Source organism: Haplochromis burtoni, unplaced genomic scaffold, assembly GCF_018398535.1.
Source record: "Haplochromis burtoni strain Fernald_Lab_line unplaced genomic scaffold, NCSU_Asbu1 Contig_264, whole genome shotgun sequence".
NCBI classification, from domain to species: domain Eukaryota; kingdom Metazoa; phylum Chordata; class Actinopteri; order Cichliformes; family Cichlidae; genus Haplochromis; species Haplochromis burtoni.
The window spans coordinates 401,346-420,686 of NW_024582625.1; the positions used below are offsets into that span (position 1 = coordinate 401,346).

Below are 19,341 nucleotides of genomic sequence, written 5' to 3' on the forward strand. Positions count from 1 at the left end.
TGTGTGCAATTGAAAGTGAATGTGGCTGTATGGATTGTGTGTGTCTGTGTGTGTGTGTGAGAAAGAGGGAGAAAGAGAGATTAGCAAGATTACAAATTCGTCCTCATAGTCTCTATGCTACCATGGTGCCATCTTCTGGTAGTGAAATACAACAACCAACCTCTGTTCTATTAATTATGCAGCAAACTGACTGCAGTTATGCACGTTTGTACTCAGAATGCAAAGAATGCAACATTTAAAACATGAAATTAAAATTCAATTCACAGATAAGTAGAAAAAGAGTTTAATATAATGACAGGCATCATTTGAAAATAATGCTGAAACTGGGTTTAACATTTCACGCTCATAGTAAATGCACTCAATACAATACACATTTTATATTATAAGGCATTACTGTACAGTCTGTGGAATATAGCAGCTTGCAGAATCTTTTAGTGTGCACACACTCACACACAGACCATTTTTCTCACTCATGCAAAAATAATGTAGCTGTAAAGCCATCTCAATCACTGACACTGGAAAAAGAAGTGTGTCAAGTTGTTTCAAGGGCTGTTCAGTCATCACAGTGAAACCCATCACAGACAGTAATGTTACAAAGACCACATCCCATCCACAAGAGTTGGAAACAGCAGACTCTGACACGCTAATATCTAGGGTGGAATTAAAATAAGGGTCTGCCAAGGTATGAGAGTGGATTCAGTTCTGGCTTAAACGTGCACAGGCTCACAGGCAAAACTCACTCTCCCTCTGCACATACACAGACATAAAAAACAAACATAAAAAACAGACATACCAATGACTATTCAACTTTTTTTTTTTAAACGAAATATTATATTCTGTACAGAAAGAACTTTTGTGCACACATAAAAGGAAAAAAAAATACATGTTTTTCAAATCCTGTGAAGACTGGGTAACCATACACTCATTTTTTTTTACACAGAAAGCAAAGAGCATCTTTCAGTCAGGTGTATTGTGTTAGGAGAAGAACACTGAAGATGCAGTTTATTTAGGTATTTCTGTTTATTTGACACCACAATGAAACAGAAATGTGGCTAAAAGCTAAAACACAGAGATAGCACACTTTATATCCACCCCAACATCTGAGTTCTCTTATAATAGATCTATAAGACCTAAATGAATTAAGAGTGTCACAAACACACTCATTAAAATAGTATGTACAGTAAGGACCACTTTATCAAAGCTCGTCATAGTGTCCTTAACGTTGCCCTACCACTGGATAGTTTTCTAAGTGGCCCATTGACGTACTCTACAAAAGCAGCTGCTGAACCACCGAATTTGGTATTTAAAATATTCAAGTAATGCCAGGAATCAAGAGTAATTACATACACACATACACAATTATGGTGGAACTGCTACCCAAAGGAAAATGTGAATTGGATAAAAAAGATATATACATATATGTGTATGTTTGTCTGTTCTGCTCCCAACTCAGTCAAAGCCATACTTTGTTGTTTCTTGACTTTCTTACCATATGTCTAAGATAAAACATCCACTCTACTGCCATCAGTGCCTTTTGGAATCTGAATATTCTTGTTGATACTTTAAATATTACATCATAGTGTAAGTACATCCTTGGATCAATTTCCTATTGATCTGGACTGTGTAAGTATGCAAAACATATAAACCAGGCATCCTGCGTGCACCACTGGTGGTCTTGGTCAGATTTAGTCCCCCAAACTTTTTTCATTCTCGGTTACGTTTCTAGACGGTGTTGGGGTAATATTTGAAAACCTTGTAGATCCATTGCGTGTAGAAGGGCACGTTAATGAAGATGCTAGGCTGGTTGGCCCGAGCACAGCCTCTGCCATGGACACTTACTCCAACAATAACCCTGATATACCCATCCTGACACACCAGAGGGCCTCCATAGTCCCTCTGTGAAAAAAAAAGAAAAAAAAAAAAAGAAAGATTAAATTTATAGCACATTTTTCTTTGTCCGTAGTTTTAAACAGCTAACATTAATGTTTTACGTTTCTGACACTCAAATGAAATTGTTCTGTTATAGATATTATATCCAAACATGGGCAGCTCTTTTCTAAAGCCAGAAACCACAAAATCAAGTCTTTGATAGCTGATGAAATTTAGCGCAACAGTCTCCAGCTGCTCTATTTACAACTGACTGAATACTAAGCCCACGGATTCACATAACATTTGTTTGAGATTTAGATCAAACTGGGCTTTGGAAGCACTGTGTTAAACAAAGGCGCTAATGCCCACGTAGATTCACACTGGGAACAATTACTTTATCCATAGGAGTAAAAGCCTGTTCTTGTTTACCAACACGGTTTGAGTGCACTGTATGAATTCTAGTGAGCACTTTTCCTTCTGATCACTAAAACAGTTATTTGCCCTGTGTGTAAATACCAAAACACTTCTTTAGGAAAACAATACAAACTGTTTACAACAGTTTACCTCACACACTCCCTCATTTCTCTTCCCTCCTGCACAGATCTTGTTGGTGGTGATGTGAAGGTTTCCTCTGTGCATTTCTCTACACCGGTTATTCCTGACAATGGGCAGTTCCACTGCCTTTAGCATATCTTCATAGCCAGTGCCTGAAAGAGTTAAAAATTGCACTTCATTGCCTGTGTTTTGTTGTAGTAAATATAATACAGTGCAACACAATGTTAAGAAAAACCCATGGTTAACATATTGCAAGCATAAGAACCAGAAAATAGGTATGTATACTATAATCCAGTATATAATATTAGTACCTTTGGTCTCTCCCCATCCATACATTTTACATATTGTTCCTTCTGGGATGCTGCACCCAGCCACAGGTAGCTGAATCGTATGGACATTGTCTGCAGGAAGGGCAGGCCTGAAAAACATATTTACAAAATATGATTAGCATCACAAGTACAGAAAAATATATCAATATATCACTGAGATTATTTTTCCAGGCACTCACTTAGAGAGCCTTAGGAGGGCTAAGCTGGAGCCCTCAGGGCCACATATTACATGGGCTATACTGACTTCCTGCCTCTTAGACCAGTCAGGAGCGCCCTCTCGAATATCAGAGACCCCCAGCCACACTCGATACTCGCTGAGGTTCGGAACACTGAACAGGCACAAGAAAAAGTTAATACAGTTGGAAATACTGCACAGTTATCATTCTTAGGGTTAAAACTGCTCAAATCCTTTAACTTTTTATCACCCTACTCCAAAAACCAAAAAGGGAGACAACATTACCATGAGGAGAAGCACTCTCTGTCAGTAAGCACCCACTCGTCTCGTATTAGTGAACCGCCACACCAGTGCATTGATCTGAGAACAGCACAAAACACAAATATTATATTGAGGTCAAATCTATGACATCCCACAGCATACATGACCTGAAACTGAAAAGAATAAGCAACCCTTCAGATTTTTTTTTAATCAATTCAAGAATAGTCTGGGCAGGATCCTCCACTGTTCTTTAGTAGAGGAAAATGTGTCGAATGCTAAATCCCATACCCTTTCTGTATGCTGACCATCCAGCTGCCTTCTGATATGCTCATTGGACTTCCTCCTACGATCCTCGTTGTCTTATGGACAAAACAGCTCACAGAAGCCTCCTCACCTAGAAAGTCAGAGCGCAAATAAAATATACATTAAATTTTAGCCATAAAGACACGGTCACAGACACAATGACATTGTAGTTAACACGGACATATATTGTTTACATAGTCACAATACAAGAGGCACTCGAGCTGCCTAACGACGCAGCTCAATCATCATCATAAGAACATTAACTGATGAGGCCGATAATTAAGGTGATTACTGAAAATGTTAACAGAACCCATTTGTATTCTGAACTCTGTATGTCAAGAGAGCAGAGGATTCATCATTTGTTCTTCAATTACTATGTGAAGAAGAGTACAAAGTAACACAGAAAGACCAACAGAGACACACAGAAAGGGAAACAGATGCCACCACAACCTCATTATCTCATGCATCATTATAGCTGGACATAAAAAGCACCCCATCAAGTTCTGTAGCCAATCAAATACAGTTCAGCAACTGAGCCACTCGCACACACAGGCAGACAGATGAGCACAGAGAGACTCTCACCCAGTTGGATGGTGTTCTGTGAAGCATTACCTGCAGAGAGGCAAGGAGACAAGCAAGTGATCAGGGCGCATTAACTCATACAAGGTAAGAGCCAACCTCACACAGGGGTGTAAATTTCACAGTGAGCATAGAGCAACAGCTACCAGAGCCAATGAGTTTGTTTTCCATGTCATGTTTAATTGAATGCAACACGCCTTAAAAGGGTTGCAGTGTGTCTGTAGGTTAAAGCTGCTTCCTAATTTTAGATTTTTAGATGTAACAGACGCCACAAGAGCACAACTGCTTATGTTTTATTTATATACTTTAAAGCACTTTTCTCATAGTTTTAAGGTCAGGAGTCATGAATTAATTTATATTCTCATAATCTGCTCACGTCAAGTAATCAAACATGGATGCATTATTCACACCACTAATGGAGGCTCGGCAAGATAACAGATGGCAAGGATAATATATTAAATAACAAATCAGAATTGTAACACAGTTATTTACAAAACAGTAAGTGAGAAGGAATCCTAAAACGTGAAATACAACAAGGGTATGGTCTTGTAGTTAAAAGTGTAAAAAAGTGTAAAAAAGAAGAAAAAGATTCATAAACTTTTATAAGCTAGTTGCAAGCATGATGCCTCTGGCTCCATACAAAAACCCTCAGGCTTCCTGATGACTATGGATCTCCTGTGAGTATAGACAGACTTACCCACTCCAAATTATTCTCCCTCTGTGTGTGTGTGTGTGTGTGTGTGTGTGTGTGTGTGTGTGTGTGTGTGTGTGTGTTAGAGTGAGAGAGAAAGAAACAGAAGTGAAAACAAAAAACACTAGCTCCGTCTTTTCTCTAGAACTATGATAAAGCTTCAATTACACATTATCTAAGTGACTTTTATGTTTCTGTGTGTGTGTCAGTGCTCATATTGTATGGATTGACACTCACATGGTTTCACATTGCAGTAGTCCCAGGGTATGGCAGAATTGTTGGTGTAACACCAGGGACCATGTTTGTCTTTATCAGGATTTCGACAGTAGTTTCCTTCCAGGCCAGCCGTCGGCATGCCCCTCTCACCACTGAGCAAACACAGAAACCCGAATGATCCCTTAACAAATCTTTCATCAACATTTATTAAGCCCCAAAGACAATGTGAAAACAAAAGAAACATCTCCCTTGCTTTCGTTCTTTCTTTTAGTTTAAGCAGATAATTTGTCTTGTTTTGACAGTTAAAAAAAGGATTTCTACTGATTTATAACTATGTGTAAAAAGCTGAATGAATTTAGCCAGATAGGATTTGGACCGTTAAATACACAGCTGTGTAGGCTCTCTCCCTCCAGACAAGATAATGAGGTGATTTGCAAAGGAATTACTCACTTAGACAGTATGCTCCCACCTACATTCACATATCTAATACTCGTGCAGACGTATCCCACACATGAAGCATTCTCGCTACAATTTTAAAACCACAAACTAAATTCCTTCTCACACCAAATTCCTTAACTAATAAGGTGGTGAAATCATAGCAATCAAGGGTTTAAAATTCATGTTTATTTATATTATCCTTCTGGTGTAGCCAGCTCTCTCTCTGACTTCCTAACCCCAGCTTTTGACCCATTAGAAGGAGCCATACAGTGGGGTTGAGTGGCTTTGAAGTGTTCCTGTAAAGGAGCGGATTTAGGGTCAAGGGTGAGTTGTAAAGAGTGCATCGCCCAGCCAAGTTATCTCTGGGAGTCTTTCTTGCTCAGCTGGGTCATTTTCAGGAAAACGCTTCTCAAGCCATAAAAAAGCTGTAGGGGAGGCTAGGAGTTGTTTTCTCCTCTGAGAACAAGTGGCTTGCCTTGACTGACTAACAACAGCGAGACTTAAGTAGAGGTCACTTATAAAGTGCCTCCCTAAAACAACACCATGTTTCAGATTTGCACACATGGTTCTAGAAAACTCAGCTACACTTGCATAGCAGGACTGTCGTGCACAAGGTCGTCTTCTGTTCAAAATTTGTGTTTTCTTTCTTCTTCTTGTCTCACTGAGTGCCTTAAAATCTCCTACACTTTGTTGGGGTCTGTGGGTTAACATGTTGTGGACCGGTGTGACAATTTAAATGTCTATTTTAGCCAGTAGTGCTTGTCTACAGTTTTATTAATGGTGCAAGTCTGTTTTCTACATCATAGTGAAGTTTGGGAAAGTGATTAGGAAGTAGCAGAGATCCAGTGGGCTGACCTGTTGCTGTGGTCTCTCCAGGGAGCACAGGGCAGGTTTGATCTAGTCCTTGACTGCTGTCCTTGGTAATTTTCTCCAAATCTTTCATAGCAGTCTGGATTTGGACAAAATGAGATAGAAGAATTAGATAGGCTGTCTGGACACATACTGCGTGTGCAAACAAATAAGGGCTTTAAACAAAAATATGCAAAACAGTCTCTATAAATGTACAATTATGCTTGTGGTGCTGTTCAACTGAAAAGCTAGAGTAAAAAAAAAACTGTGGATTGTGTTCAAATATGAGCAAAAGAATACACAACCCTTAGCTGAGCTATCGTAGTTGTTGTAGTGGTCCTACTTTATGCTTGGCTGGAAACACAAAAGTAATCCTTGACAATGATAAATGAGAAAAATACCGCCGTTCATAATTTTTTTTAGCTGTTTGTTACCCTTCATTTAATTTACAGTATTTTGTATATGGGAATGTATTGAACTCTCAAGCGTAAACCACAAGATAGCCTCAGAGTGGTTTTATAATTCCAATTCAAGCCCACTCAGTCTCGAAAGAATATCCGTTAAAATCCCTTAGGGAATCTGAATTTGCCTACTCAGCTATAGATCTGCATGTAGAACTTCTAAATCTACCTCGAAAAGAATCTCAAACAGCACTAATCTTTTGATCTTTTTTTAGTGACCAGTAAGAACTGACCATCCTGAGTTGCTGTCAGATTTTATTTGTGTGATACATGGTGGTCAGTCCTTCCCACACTCTTACAGGGCAACAGCTTTCCGCTGGGATGTGTGTGGTTACAAGATCTCTCTCAGAATATGCGCATTTATCTGCTTCCGATGGAGAGAAAATTGTCTTTTCCCTTGCTCCTGTCAAAGCCAAATAAATCCGTTGAGTCTCTCACCGCTGACAAGCCTGTTTTGGGTGCCACACTGAGGGATATTAATGCAGGACATTGTGCGGACTCTTGGGTCTGTAGTGAAGCACCAGGGGAATTCTTGGCCATCTGGATTTCGACAGAAGTTCTCTCTCAGGTCCCTGGAAAACACAAGAGAAAGTCATGCTGTAATCTGCTAAAATGTAAGTGCAAGGGTGAGTGAGTGGATGGTTGTATCATGTAAGTTTCTGACTCACTTGCAGGGGTAGGCTTCAGGCAGGAATGTATGGTTATGGGGATACTGAGAGTCCCAGCGCTGGCAGGTAAGTCCAGTGGGTGTCATATCTACTGCTCCCCTGTAACCCTCTCCTCTGCCCTGGTAACACTCAGTTGTTTCCACCACATTACTTTTAGGAGGGGTTTCTAAAAAATATAGACAAAAAATTAATAATAACACATGTTCTTAAACAAACCAAAAGGCAAACCAAAATATAGCAAGGATAGTATAGTATATAGAAAGCTTAGTAATTTAGGCTCAAGATCTTGTGCTCTTGCAACTAAAGATGTTTCAGCATAACCCCCAAAAGTCAATCTTTATTTACATATGTTAGATAAACAAATCCTCTTCGATATGAGGATCATCTCTGGTATATGAGGAGAATTAAACACTACCAACCACAACTGAGGGCTAACCCAACTCTTAAAATCGTGGTTCTTTCCCTCAACATATATAATGCTGAAAAAAAAATGCAATTAACGCATAAGGCAATATGAAATGCATATGAAAATTAATTTTAAATGCCTCAACTACAGTGTATAAATGGGGCCAGTGTTGCCAACTTAGCGACTTTGTCGCTATATTTAGCGAGTTTTCAGACCCCTTAGCGACTTTTTCTCTAAAAAAAAGTCGCTAAAAAAGACGTGAAAGCGCATATCACTATTACTCTCAACAAGCAGCGGGTGCTGTAACGCAGTCAGTTCTTCTTTTACTCTTTTACTCTTATGCTGTTTTGTGGATCACAAGGTTTAAAATTACTTATAAACACACACACACAAAGTAACTCCACCAGAGTGCCTATTTCGGGTCACTTTTGCCGGTCCAAACCCGGGTAAAGGAGCAGGGTTGGAATTGTGACATTAAAAAAAACAATAATTGCTAAAAGAAATTTAATTTGGAGTCCTAAATAAACTCTAAATGCATTTAGGACGTTTTTTACTCACTTTATGTCTCTTCCACGATGTTATTTCTCTCGTTGGTTAATATTAGATTAGCATGACCAATTATGCAAATTAGGCGATGACGTCATTTAGCGACTTCTAGCGACTTTTAGGACAACCAATAGCGATTTTCCTTACTGAGGAATTGGCAACACTGAATGGGGCTAGTTTGAATCTGCTCAAATTTACCATTTATGATTGCACTAACATAGAAAAAAAGACAGTGTGAAAAGTTTGGCCACCTAATTTACACTGTGCACAGAGATGGTGAAGAACTGATAAAAGCTCATTTAGTTTAAATGGTGTATGAAGAAATTTTGAAAACAATTGCTGTGAGTTACAGATCAGTGAAATGAGAGCGGAAAGAGAAAAAAAGTGATGAAAACTGAATAAATTATGGTAACTTTGAACTGTATAGAAAGTTGAAAAACCCTCAGGAGGTTTTTCATTTGCCTGAAATTTGTATATCGTTCTCCATGAATGATTTTCCAGGAAGATGTTTCAGGAACTTCCACAGGGTCAAGGTTCTGCCACTGTTGTAATTTGCATTTTCACACGAAACATAAACAAATGAGTCTACCAATATATCAAAATATGTTAGTCTGAATGCCATCCTCTGCAAAAAAAAATTGGTAACTGTGAACTGAAGTCAAACAAAAAGTGTGTTTGTGTAACATTGCTGTGGAAAACCTTAATATAATAGATACAATTACACTGATTAATGTTGCATGCTAAGCCATAAAAGTGTATGTATGTTCAGAAAAGTACAGCTTGCCAATGGGGCACTTTTTTGGGGGGTTGTGGGGTAAATTGTCTCCTGGTAAATTTAGACCCTCACTGTGCAGAATTCAGTCTCCCAACTGCCAACACCTACAATTCAGACTGCAACAAACAATTTGCTCTGATGGCAGCCAAATTAGTTGGCCTAAAAATGACACTGTCCTCATCCCCAGGTTTTATCATTCCCCGATCTCAAGATACATCCACTTTGTATTAGTGCACAGTGATGTCAATAGTAGCAAACAGCCAGGATTATAGATGTATTCAGTGTGACAGTGTATTTGAAATGGTGCCAAATACTCTTAGTACACTGACTATCTGACATCAATAGAATAGCTGTGGTTTTGAAAGAATGCAGTTTAGCTAGGCTCAAAAAGATAACCAAGGCACAAAATTGAGTCTGCTGTGCTTGTCTTCACGGAGATCCTCATTAGATAGTGCTACAAGTTCATTAACCTGAGCATTACACGACTGTACCCGAAAATGTACAAAGCGCCAGATCTTCAAGTCTCTAAAACAGAGATTTGCTGTGCATAGTAGATGCATAAAAATAGATTTGAACTAGTTTGACAGTAAACAAAAGAAGGGGCCTTATCAAATGAACACTTTATCTGGTTGTCTCTGTGTGCCTTGTTTTGATTAAGACTAACTGGGTCGTAAACTTGGTCTGTTCCCAAAAAGCTCCCATAATAGAGAAAGAGTGAGAGAAGGGTTGAATGCCCTGGGTAGAAGACAATTTTTAGAGAGGAGAAAATAAGGGGGAGAGAACAGTGAATCACTGGGTCCACATGGTGGAGTGCCATCTAGTAAACATGGAGCCAGGACTGCTGATGCTTCTAGCAGGAAAGCAGGCCGGTCACAGACTAAAGAGAATAAAGCAGAGTCCAACAACAACACCAGCTCTGTTTCTATTTTATGTTCTTGAAGAATCCAGTGTCTGACTTGTCACTGATTGCAGGGTGAACTCCAAGCACGCAGTGTTTGCTGGTTTACTACAAGTGCAAAGACACACAAAGCCAAAGCCAGATGTGACGCACACACGATCTCTTAAACATCAATCACACCGTTTGCACTAAGTGTATGAGGTGTAAATGATCTGCTTGTAGTGTGTGTGACCCTGGTGTTGTGTCTGCATGTGTAACACGAGGTTAATGTAGAGCAGTAATTCAGACCTGTGCAGTCTGACTACCACACATAAGAGCTGGCATAGAACAATAAACAGAAAGCCAGTGGTGCAGGGAAAAAAATAAACATTCTGGCTATCAGAGAAGACATAACAGAGAGCCAACCCTAAGAAGGAGGGGAGGGGGGCTCTGCATCTGTTTGTGTGGGTGGGTGAGTGTGTGTTTGTATATTCTTTAGCATTAGCCAGGAAGAGGGGAGGAATGGTAAAATGAAAGGTACAGGAAGCAGTAAATTTTGCTGCAGTCAGTCATACTTTGTCGACCCGCACTGAGCAGCAACACTGCCACTAACAGAAGGGCATAGATTGCTCCGTAACATGCATGACAAATGGAAATGGATTCAACCACACACAAACAAACATGAATATATGCTCACCGCAAACTGTGATGTTGCAGTACTCCCAGGGTGTATTTGGGTCTGTGGTAAAGCACCAGGGTCTTTGGCGTCCGTCTGGGTTTCTACAATAGTTATCATCCAGGCCTTTGTCAGAGTACCTAATACAAAACAGGCAGAAAAAATATGTAAGCAGAAACAAGACTTAAAAGCATTGCAAATAAACAAAATATAAAACAACTATCACACACTTGGAGGACTCATGAGGATGTTAACTGCCACTATATTCTGAAAGTCAAGAGATCCCTGTCAAGAGATCCATGTTTCTATTTTCCTGCTGATTCACAAGCAGTGCAAAATAGTTGAGAGACAATTCATTGCATGTAACCGACACACTAATAACTCTTCTGAGCTCAGGGGAGTGAGGAAGATAATGAGTTGCACCACAACAGGTGTTCTACAGTAAGTCATCCCAAAGTCCTACATCCCTTCAGGCCTGTAGCCACTAGGCATGAAGTATCAGGCAGTGGGACCCTCTTATTACATTAGTGCTATGAGCAGTCTGGGACCTCGTTTACATAAACAGTGGGATGATTAAGGATGTGTTAACGAGTCCCCACTAATCCAGACCACCTGCCATCCCACTAGCTGTCTTGACACAGATGCACACAGCTGACGTGTACGCACACTCTTTGAAGATCGTGCAACGAATAATAATATAGATTAAAATATATGAAACCTTAAAACAGGTATAAATGAATAACAGCTTAGGCCCAAGTCTGAGAGTTTAAAGCAATTTGGGACAATTAAGTCAAAATGAAGCATTTTCCCAACATATTATTGTTAAGTACACAAAAAAAACCACATAAACACACACTGGATTCCAATATTATTCCTTTGGGGAAGGTTTTCACTAACTGAATCCAAATCACTTCATCACCAAAGTAAGTGCAGCGAAACTACATTGAATTACTTTATGAACCTTTTAAAACATAATGTATTCTCATGCTATAAGCATGCATGCAAGTAGATGTGATTGAGCTTGCACAAATTTTGTGCGCTGCAGAGGTAAGTGTGTATCTGTGTGTGTGCACTTGTGAGCATCACCTCTTGGGGTGGTACAGGTGTTTGTGTGGGTCATCCAAGTCCCACCGCTGGCATTCTTTTCCACTTTCTGTGTGGTCCATTGGTCCTCTGTAATCCTCGCCAATACAGTTGATACACTCAACTATACAGCAGAAAAACACATGCACATATCTTAGAAAAATGCTAAGTTGATCAATGAAAAATCATATATCCAGAATATAAATGAGAGGTGTGTTTTTTTTAGTAGGATAGCCATGGGCTGACAAAGGAATAGAGCTGAAGATCAAATTGAATACACTTTAGTGTTTAATATTAGATTCCCAAACTGTTAAGCAACATTTTGAACTAAACATTTTGATAACATAATACGTAAAGTGGGATAAGCAACATTTTTTTGTTTGTTACACTAGACAAACAAGTCGTTAACAGCCTTTCACCATACTAGATTTTCAACTGGGCTGTGCAAGAACTGGATTTCTACACCTACTACAGTGGAACCCCGACTTACGAAAATAATTCGTTCCAGAGGGTCTTTCATAAGTCGAAGCACCTTTTTCCATCGCCTTTTGAGTGAGGCGATGCTGGCTGGAAACGAAGTTCTTGGTGGAGGAAGAGGTGGCGTTTCGTTAAATGGGACTTCGTAAGCCGGGGTTCCACTGTATATCATAATGATCAGTTTTGGCCAATCAAAGTACTTTATTCTTGCATACTTCAGCTTTAATGAAGACTCGTTATAAACAAAGATATTTAAAATATGGATGCAAGCATTAAAAAGTTTCTTGGATAAAGACAAAGCCTCATTTTCTGCCTGGTGAGTAGAATACATTGTCTAGTGTGAACAACAGCAAGGATCCAGATTGGAAACAGATGTTTGTGAGTCCACAGGCTGCACATGTATTTGTGCTTGTACACGCCATGTTTGCGTGTCTGTGTGTATGTTTCCTATTAGGACCACTTAATTTCAGGAGAAACCCTCCCAGTCATTTTTTTACTGGGAGAGCACAGGCTTTTTATCAAAATAAAATGTCATTATCTTTGTTGTACAACTTGTGTCAGTTAAAGAGCAAGAAGGATTCCCATTTTGTCCTACCCAACCACAACCTGGCGCCTCATTAAAGTGATCCAGTGCCATGCATGCTGAGGAAACAACCCCTCTGACAGCATGAATCCCCGAGGATTAGATAACAGAGGTCATTATCATCCCCTCCTTCAGTGCCTGACAGTAACATTGTGCGATATAACATAAAGGCTAAAACATGCTGAGGAGGCCCTCTTCTTTCATCACAACCACATGTATGCCACAGGGATGGATATAATGGCTAACAATTGATGTTGAGTAGACGACAGGGGGATTAATATCCCGTAACATTCCAACACCCGCTTCTTCAGGTTCAAACCCTTTACAAACCCTGAGCCTGATGGAATGAGAGAGGACAGTGTAAACCGAACCACACACCTGGAAACAGCTGCAGCTGGCCTCAGCAAGTAACACACGCACACACATATAGATAGATAGATATCACAAGAGAGCACAGTTTAGGAGAACTTGCTTAGTCCAACTATATGATTGCCTAGTTTGCCGGAGCTCATTTCAGGCTATCAAGCCTCAATTGATGAGATAATGCAGATTGCAGAATGGGTATTATTTTAACATTAATATGTGCTCATATAAACACTGATATATTTCTGCAAACATGTGTGCCTGTGTGTAAAACCCACCCTCTGAACACTGTGGTATGCCACACTCCTCATGTCTGAAGTGTGGCCGAGGGTCAGTGGTAAAGCACCATGGGCCAACAGCAGAGTTGTCTGGGTTGCGACAGTAGTTTTCCCGGAGGTCCGTCTTCCTGAACCTCTTAGACATGAATCTGTCAGAAGCAGAGCTGCAGTTAAAAAACAAACACATGTACCAAGACCTGCTGCCAAATACAGCGTTTCGGCTCGCATGCAGAGCAACTTCTTTTTGAAAAACACCAAAAGGTCACAGTTTGTGGTCTCTGGTTTTAATCTCTGACAGAATGACTTCTCCTTGCTCATTTACAAGAGTGCTGCTCTGTAAACACCACCAGTGGAAATTAACAAAAATAAAAGTTACTGACAACTATGCCAAAGGACTGAGTCATCAGTGACACAGCAGTCTTTTTTTTTAGGAAAAACAGGTTAATACTTAAAAGCAAAGTTAGTTCTCCATGAGGTTGGCGTTGGTGGACGTAACATAAACACACTGACAAATGACTCATATCTTTTACATCAGGGAAGCACATGGCTGTAGTCACCAGCTGTGATGATGGACACAGAAAGCATAGCTTGTTAGACAAGCGGTATTTTTCCACATGATGGGGAAAAGATAAAGCTATGAAATAGTCCTTCACTAGATTTGGTAATGACAGGTACAAAAATGAGAAGTCTTTGGTGGGCAATCTATGGAGGGGAAACCTTACACTGATAAAAATGCTATTTGAACTTGTGTCTGTGTGTATGTGCGTGCATTAATCTGTGCTTGCGTGTATGTCAATTTCCCATGTCTGTAAGTGAACTGATAAAACATACAAAGTGCCTGGGTTTAATTACCTGATTTACAGAAAAGTTAATAACGGCCTGATAAAGCAGGTTCACTGGAGGTGCAAACGTACACTGCCGGCTTTGATTCGACACTACAAAGCCTTTCAAAGTCGTTTTAAATCTCTAAGGAGAAAGGGCAGTGGGATTTTTCTTTTTTACTGAAGGTTCAACACTATTCATGTGCTCTTTGTTTTGGAAATCAGGAAATTGGTGGCTATCTTTCAATCTTGGATTACCTTTAAATATGAAAGTGATAAAGAGAATAATGAACAGAATTCCAACAATGTGGAAAAAAGAGGAAAACAGTTTAAAAACAAAAGAGAGAGGAGGTAGCATAGGGTTCAGCGATAAAGTATGGCTAGTGTACAGTACAGTCGTCTTTGATTTTCAAGGAACCACATAGCTCTGTCTGCCGCTATTAAGTCTACAGTGGATCTTAGTCATATAGGCTTAGATTAATGTAACTATATTGTTGCTTACTGGGTAAAAAAATATGCAACTGCACTGTGCAATGTAACCGAGATCAGTGCAAATTTCACTTTTGTCATCTTTTACTGGCATCTTATTATTTTAACTTTTTTCTTACTTTGAAAAATATCTTATCAGCAAAAATAGATTTAGATATTTAGGGGACATACCTAGAACTTAAATTTAACCAAATGTGGCATATGCCAGTAAAAGTAAAATACACACACTTGAATTCACACTACATACACATCTAGATAAACAGTAGGTCCACAGCAGGAAATGATCTGTGACTGTGTAAGGCGTTACAATGAGGTCAGTTCTGATGAATGACTGCTCCCAGGAGCCTAATCAACCCCTAATATATCATACTCATATATACATATGCACACATACAGACCAGCCTCTAGCTACTAGCTAATTGCATTACTAGCAGGCCAAAACTAACAGTAAGAAAGAGCTTATAACACTATTTTGTTTGACATTGTGGTGTAAAGTACATCAGATTCTTACTTGTGCTCATGAGGAACAGGAGAAGCCCAGGCCTGGCACAGGATCCCACTCACAGTCACTGACCTCCGCCCCCTGTAACTCTGCCCTGTTCCTACAATGCATTCTCTAACATAGTCTGAAATAAGACAGACACAGAGAATGGTCTTGTAAATGTGATAAGTGCTTTGCATACAGAGCCAGAACAGATAATAGAGAAAACAGACAGAAGGAGATTTTCATCTGAAACACTGAGCTTAACGGAGATGCGACAATGCCAAAAGTCAAATCTGCTTTCCTAATCATCTTTAAAATCTGGACTCAGTAAAAAATATGTTACACAGCCGGCATGTTCACAGTTCACAGTTGTGGTCAGTGTGATTGAAAACGGGTGGGAATTTCCATTATTTACATAAACACCGCTTAATGACAGAAAATGAACCATGATGTGGCCCAACCCAATAAACACGCCAATAGTCCTTGCCCTTCCTAGTCTTCCCCCCAGAGGGTTCCCATCATCACGGAGCTAAAATCACTCTAGCATAAATTGTTATGAAATGGATATTATTTTTTTCTAAAAAATGTAAATCAACAAAACCTCTACAGAAGCAGTGGTGTCTATTGAAAGAAAGGCTACCTCAAGGATGTGTTTTTTCTGAGAGTCAGAGACACTTGTTGTGTATGTATCAGCTGGGTGAGCAAAAACATGGAAATGTAGAGCACCTTTCTTCTCATAGAGTTGGTAGTTCATGTTCTGCTGGCTCTGAACTCCTGGTGAGTTCCTGTCGAAGGACAGCCACTGGCATTTCCTGTTTTTATGATCATACACAAATGCTCTAGAGAATAAAGAGAATTGGAAAGGAGGAAGAGAAAACAGGAGGGAGAGTGAGAATAATGATGGTCAGTTTTATGACATCTTGAAGTAAAAGGAAACCAGTAACACGGGGATTCTGTGAGTACACAAAGGAGAGGCCTGCTAAACTAACCATCAAAATTCATGCATCATGCAAACATTAATTAAGTCAGACGAACTGAAAGCCATTCCCATGTTACCAAAGTAATATCCTGAAACTGAAAGGGTAATGACATTAGCATGGACAAACCTGCAGGTAAAGGGGAGCCTTTTGTTGCGGCTGCAGGCTTTAGCACATTTCGATAAGCTCAGCTTCCTGCTTTTGGTCAGGTGGGAGGAATCAGAATGGACCATCAGTTGAATGCTGTCAGTTTTCTGGTAGTCCTGGAGAGCATTTCTTCTGCCTTCTGATACACAATTACAAAATGTGGTCACAATTACTGAGTAGCATTAATTTGACATTTTACATTATTAATGAGACTCAACTATAGGTAGAGAGAGCATCATTAGGAAGGGCCTGATGCTGTTGTGGTTGAACACGGACAGATAGCTTTATGACAGTCTACAGACTTGTCTGACTCTACATCCATGACAAAAGTAGTCTTAGTCTGCCCATTCTAAATTGTATATATTAACACAAGGGATACTAAATACTACTTCTAGTAATAATAATAATAAAATGAATTCACACAAACAAAGTATTCTTTGTTGTCTGCTGATGAGACTGTCTAGAAAACGTCTCAAACACCTCATTTCTTTTTATTTTGCAAAGAGCCAGACTTTCATTTAATTTAAGGGGTCTTAATTCTTCAGACTTTTTGCATATCTTTCAGTTTTTTTCTTTTTCAGTTATTTTCACTCCAGTCCTTGTTTGTGATCATTTTCACAGAAATATTTTCTTTTTGTGTGTTTAGTCACTTAACAAACAAAAAAACTATGAATCATTCAACCATTAGAAAAAAAAAAGCACTTACACCAAGCAATAAAACAGTATTGTGTCTACATGTAACAGGCAACTTAGCAAAACAATTTAAAAATGCATCTTGTGCACTCTGTAATAGTATTTTTGCACCAACAAGATTATTCCCAAAAAGCTTTTGCATATCTGGCTTGATGTGCACTTTAAAAAAAAACTGAGGAAACTGGACAGATGGAAGACAAAAGAAGAAGTCTTTAAAAAAAGCCATGGCCTTAGGGAATGAAAAAACAAAAACAACTGTAAAACTGCAAAAAAAAAAAAAAAAAAGACCTGACACAGGACCTGAGAGATGCATTTTGGCCCTTTAGCGGCTCTCTCTACTGCTCACCAAAGCCTCATCTGAAATAGCCTCAGTGGGAGGCTGGCTTTTAAAAGCCATATTTAAGGAAGGGAAACAAGGAGAAAATGCATAGGTAATGTGCAAGAACTGGACTGAATATGAGTGACAAGAGAAATCAGATCCAAATAAATATGGAGGTCAGCAGAGATGTACATTAGTGAGTGTCTACAGCCATCTGTGAAACAGAGTGGATGCTCTGTCAATGTTTGGAGCTGAATGAACGCATAAATGTACCAACAGATTTTGGTCACCATGGAAAGCATCTGAGTAACAGTAGTTTCATTTTTTTAGCATGACAATGATCAAAACTACACTCCCAATGCAGTAAAAGTATACCTTGTAGAAAAACACCATGGAACACTATCAGTCATGGATTGGCCTCCCCAGAGACCGGGGAAGCAGCATCCATAGAAGAGCTTTGAATGACTTACACGAAGCCTGGAGAACTATTCCTGAAGACTACTTGCAGAATTGCAAGACAGCTTGGCTAAAAGAGTTCAGGCTGCGTTGAAGAATAAAGGTGCTCATACCAAATACTGACTTCAAGTTTCTAAGAATCGTGCAAACGCTGTTCTTGCTTTCAAAAACCATATTTCCATTTATGTTTGCAAACGTTTCAATAAATCACTGCACCTATTTCCCCATTTTCCTGCTAAAATATAAAGAAATGAGCAGTGACTCAAGGCTTTTGCACAATACTTTATGTGTGAAGAAGTCTGCTTTAACTGTGCATCCCATTAGGTTTACAGCGTCCAATGGGATGCACAGTCATTTGTCACTGGCCCCAAATGAAATCGAGGCTGACACACACACACAAACACATAGAAAACATACAAACAAAAATCGTTGAATCACTTGAAGGGAAGACGTCACACATCAGAGTTGATTTCAGATTCAGTGTCTGGATAGTTTACTATGTGGTAAGCAAGCTGGGGAGCACAGAGTACCAGAGGCCTAGTGTTTGTCCGCTCGTCAGCTTGAGTTGACCGGCTGAGTGCCAAGAAGCAATGAACCGCGAAAGTTGCACTCAGCTAGAGGGTGACTGCACGATTGATTGGATTTTAACAGGTCACTTTAGGTGACAGTGGGTTAGCGTATAAGCAGATGTTTTTTTCTTATCACTTACCCAGTGTTCATTCAGCTAAATTTCAAAGCGATACTGTATAGTCTAATGAGCTCTGGTAGTGAGTTAGAATGAAAAAGCTCTGTAATTTCTCTTAGCAAAAGCATCTCTTTTCACTGAAGTCCAGTCTTAAAAAATACTGCCAGGGATGTGTTTTGACTCTAAGTAACGCTAACCCATAAATCGCGCACCCCCAGATTGCATTAATAACACACCTATACAGAGTTAAACACAAGACGAATGTGTTATTATCCGAACATCGCAGCGACAGTAATAAAATCAGATGATTCAAGGCACTCCTAACTCGTGCTTGACAGTTAGGGAGCGCAAACCAGTGCGCTCACACGCTGGCTCTGGTGTCACACGTTGGGCAGCAACGGGAGCAGTTGTGAGTAGTTTTCGGCAAACTTACCAGAGCAAGAAACGACGAAAACGAATCCGAAAACGACCTTGTAAATCCACATGGTCTCGTCACGCAACAACGGTTTCTGGAAACAAGTCGGAAAAGCTGCTCGCGTTGCTGTCGGACTGCAACCAGGAGATGTTGCTCCCACCACTGCACAGATGATGCGTCTTCTCTCTAAGTACTTCCCCGCGTCACCCCTCCCTCCCTCTCCTCCCCTCCTCTGTTCTCTCTCTCTCTTTCGATGTGTGAGTCTGCTTATCCCTCCACCCCTCTCTCTCTTTCTTTCTTTTCTCTCATTTCCTTTATTTTAACCACCACCAATTTTCAATTAGGTAAGCACACGCACACACATTGCCATCTCTTCCGTAACAACGTTGAATAACTG

At 39.8% G+C, this 19,341-nt stretch overlaps 1 protein-coding gene across 1 annotated transcript; it reads right to left on the reverse strand.

Moving 5' to 3' along the window:
- Positions 1–267: 267 nt before the first annotated feature.
- On the reverse strand, positions 268–19,129 carry LOC102313598 (hepatocyte growth factor). The gene is made up of 18 exons (XM_005939277.3): positions 18,963–19,129; positions 16,359–16,515; positions 15,979–16,091; positions 15,280–15,394; positions 13,459–13,607; positions 11,761–11,881; positions 10,696–10,814; positions 7,395–7,560; positions 7,165–7,298; positions 6,272–6,365; positions 5,000–5,130; positions 4,075–4,104; positions 3,478–3,583; positions 3,214–3,288; positions 2,933–3,082; positions 2,736–2,842; positions 2,434–2,576; positions 268–1,896 (listed from the first exon to the last, which is right to left on the reverse strand). Exons 1-18 carry the CDS (start codon positions 19,012–19,014, stop codon positions 1,723–1,725), a joined length of 2,136 nt encoding a protein of 711 aa, XP_005939339.1. The 5' UTR covers positions 19,015–19,129; the 3' UTR covers positions 268–1,722.
- Between the last annotated feature and the right edge of the window lie 212 nt (positions 19,130–19,341).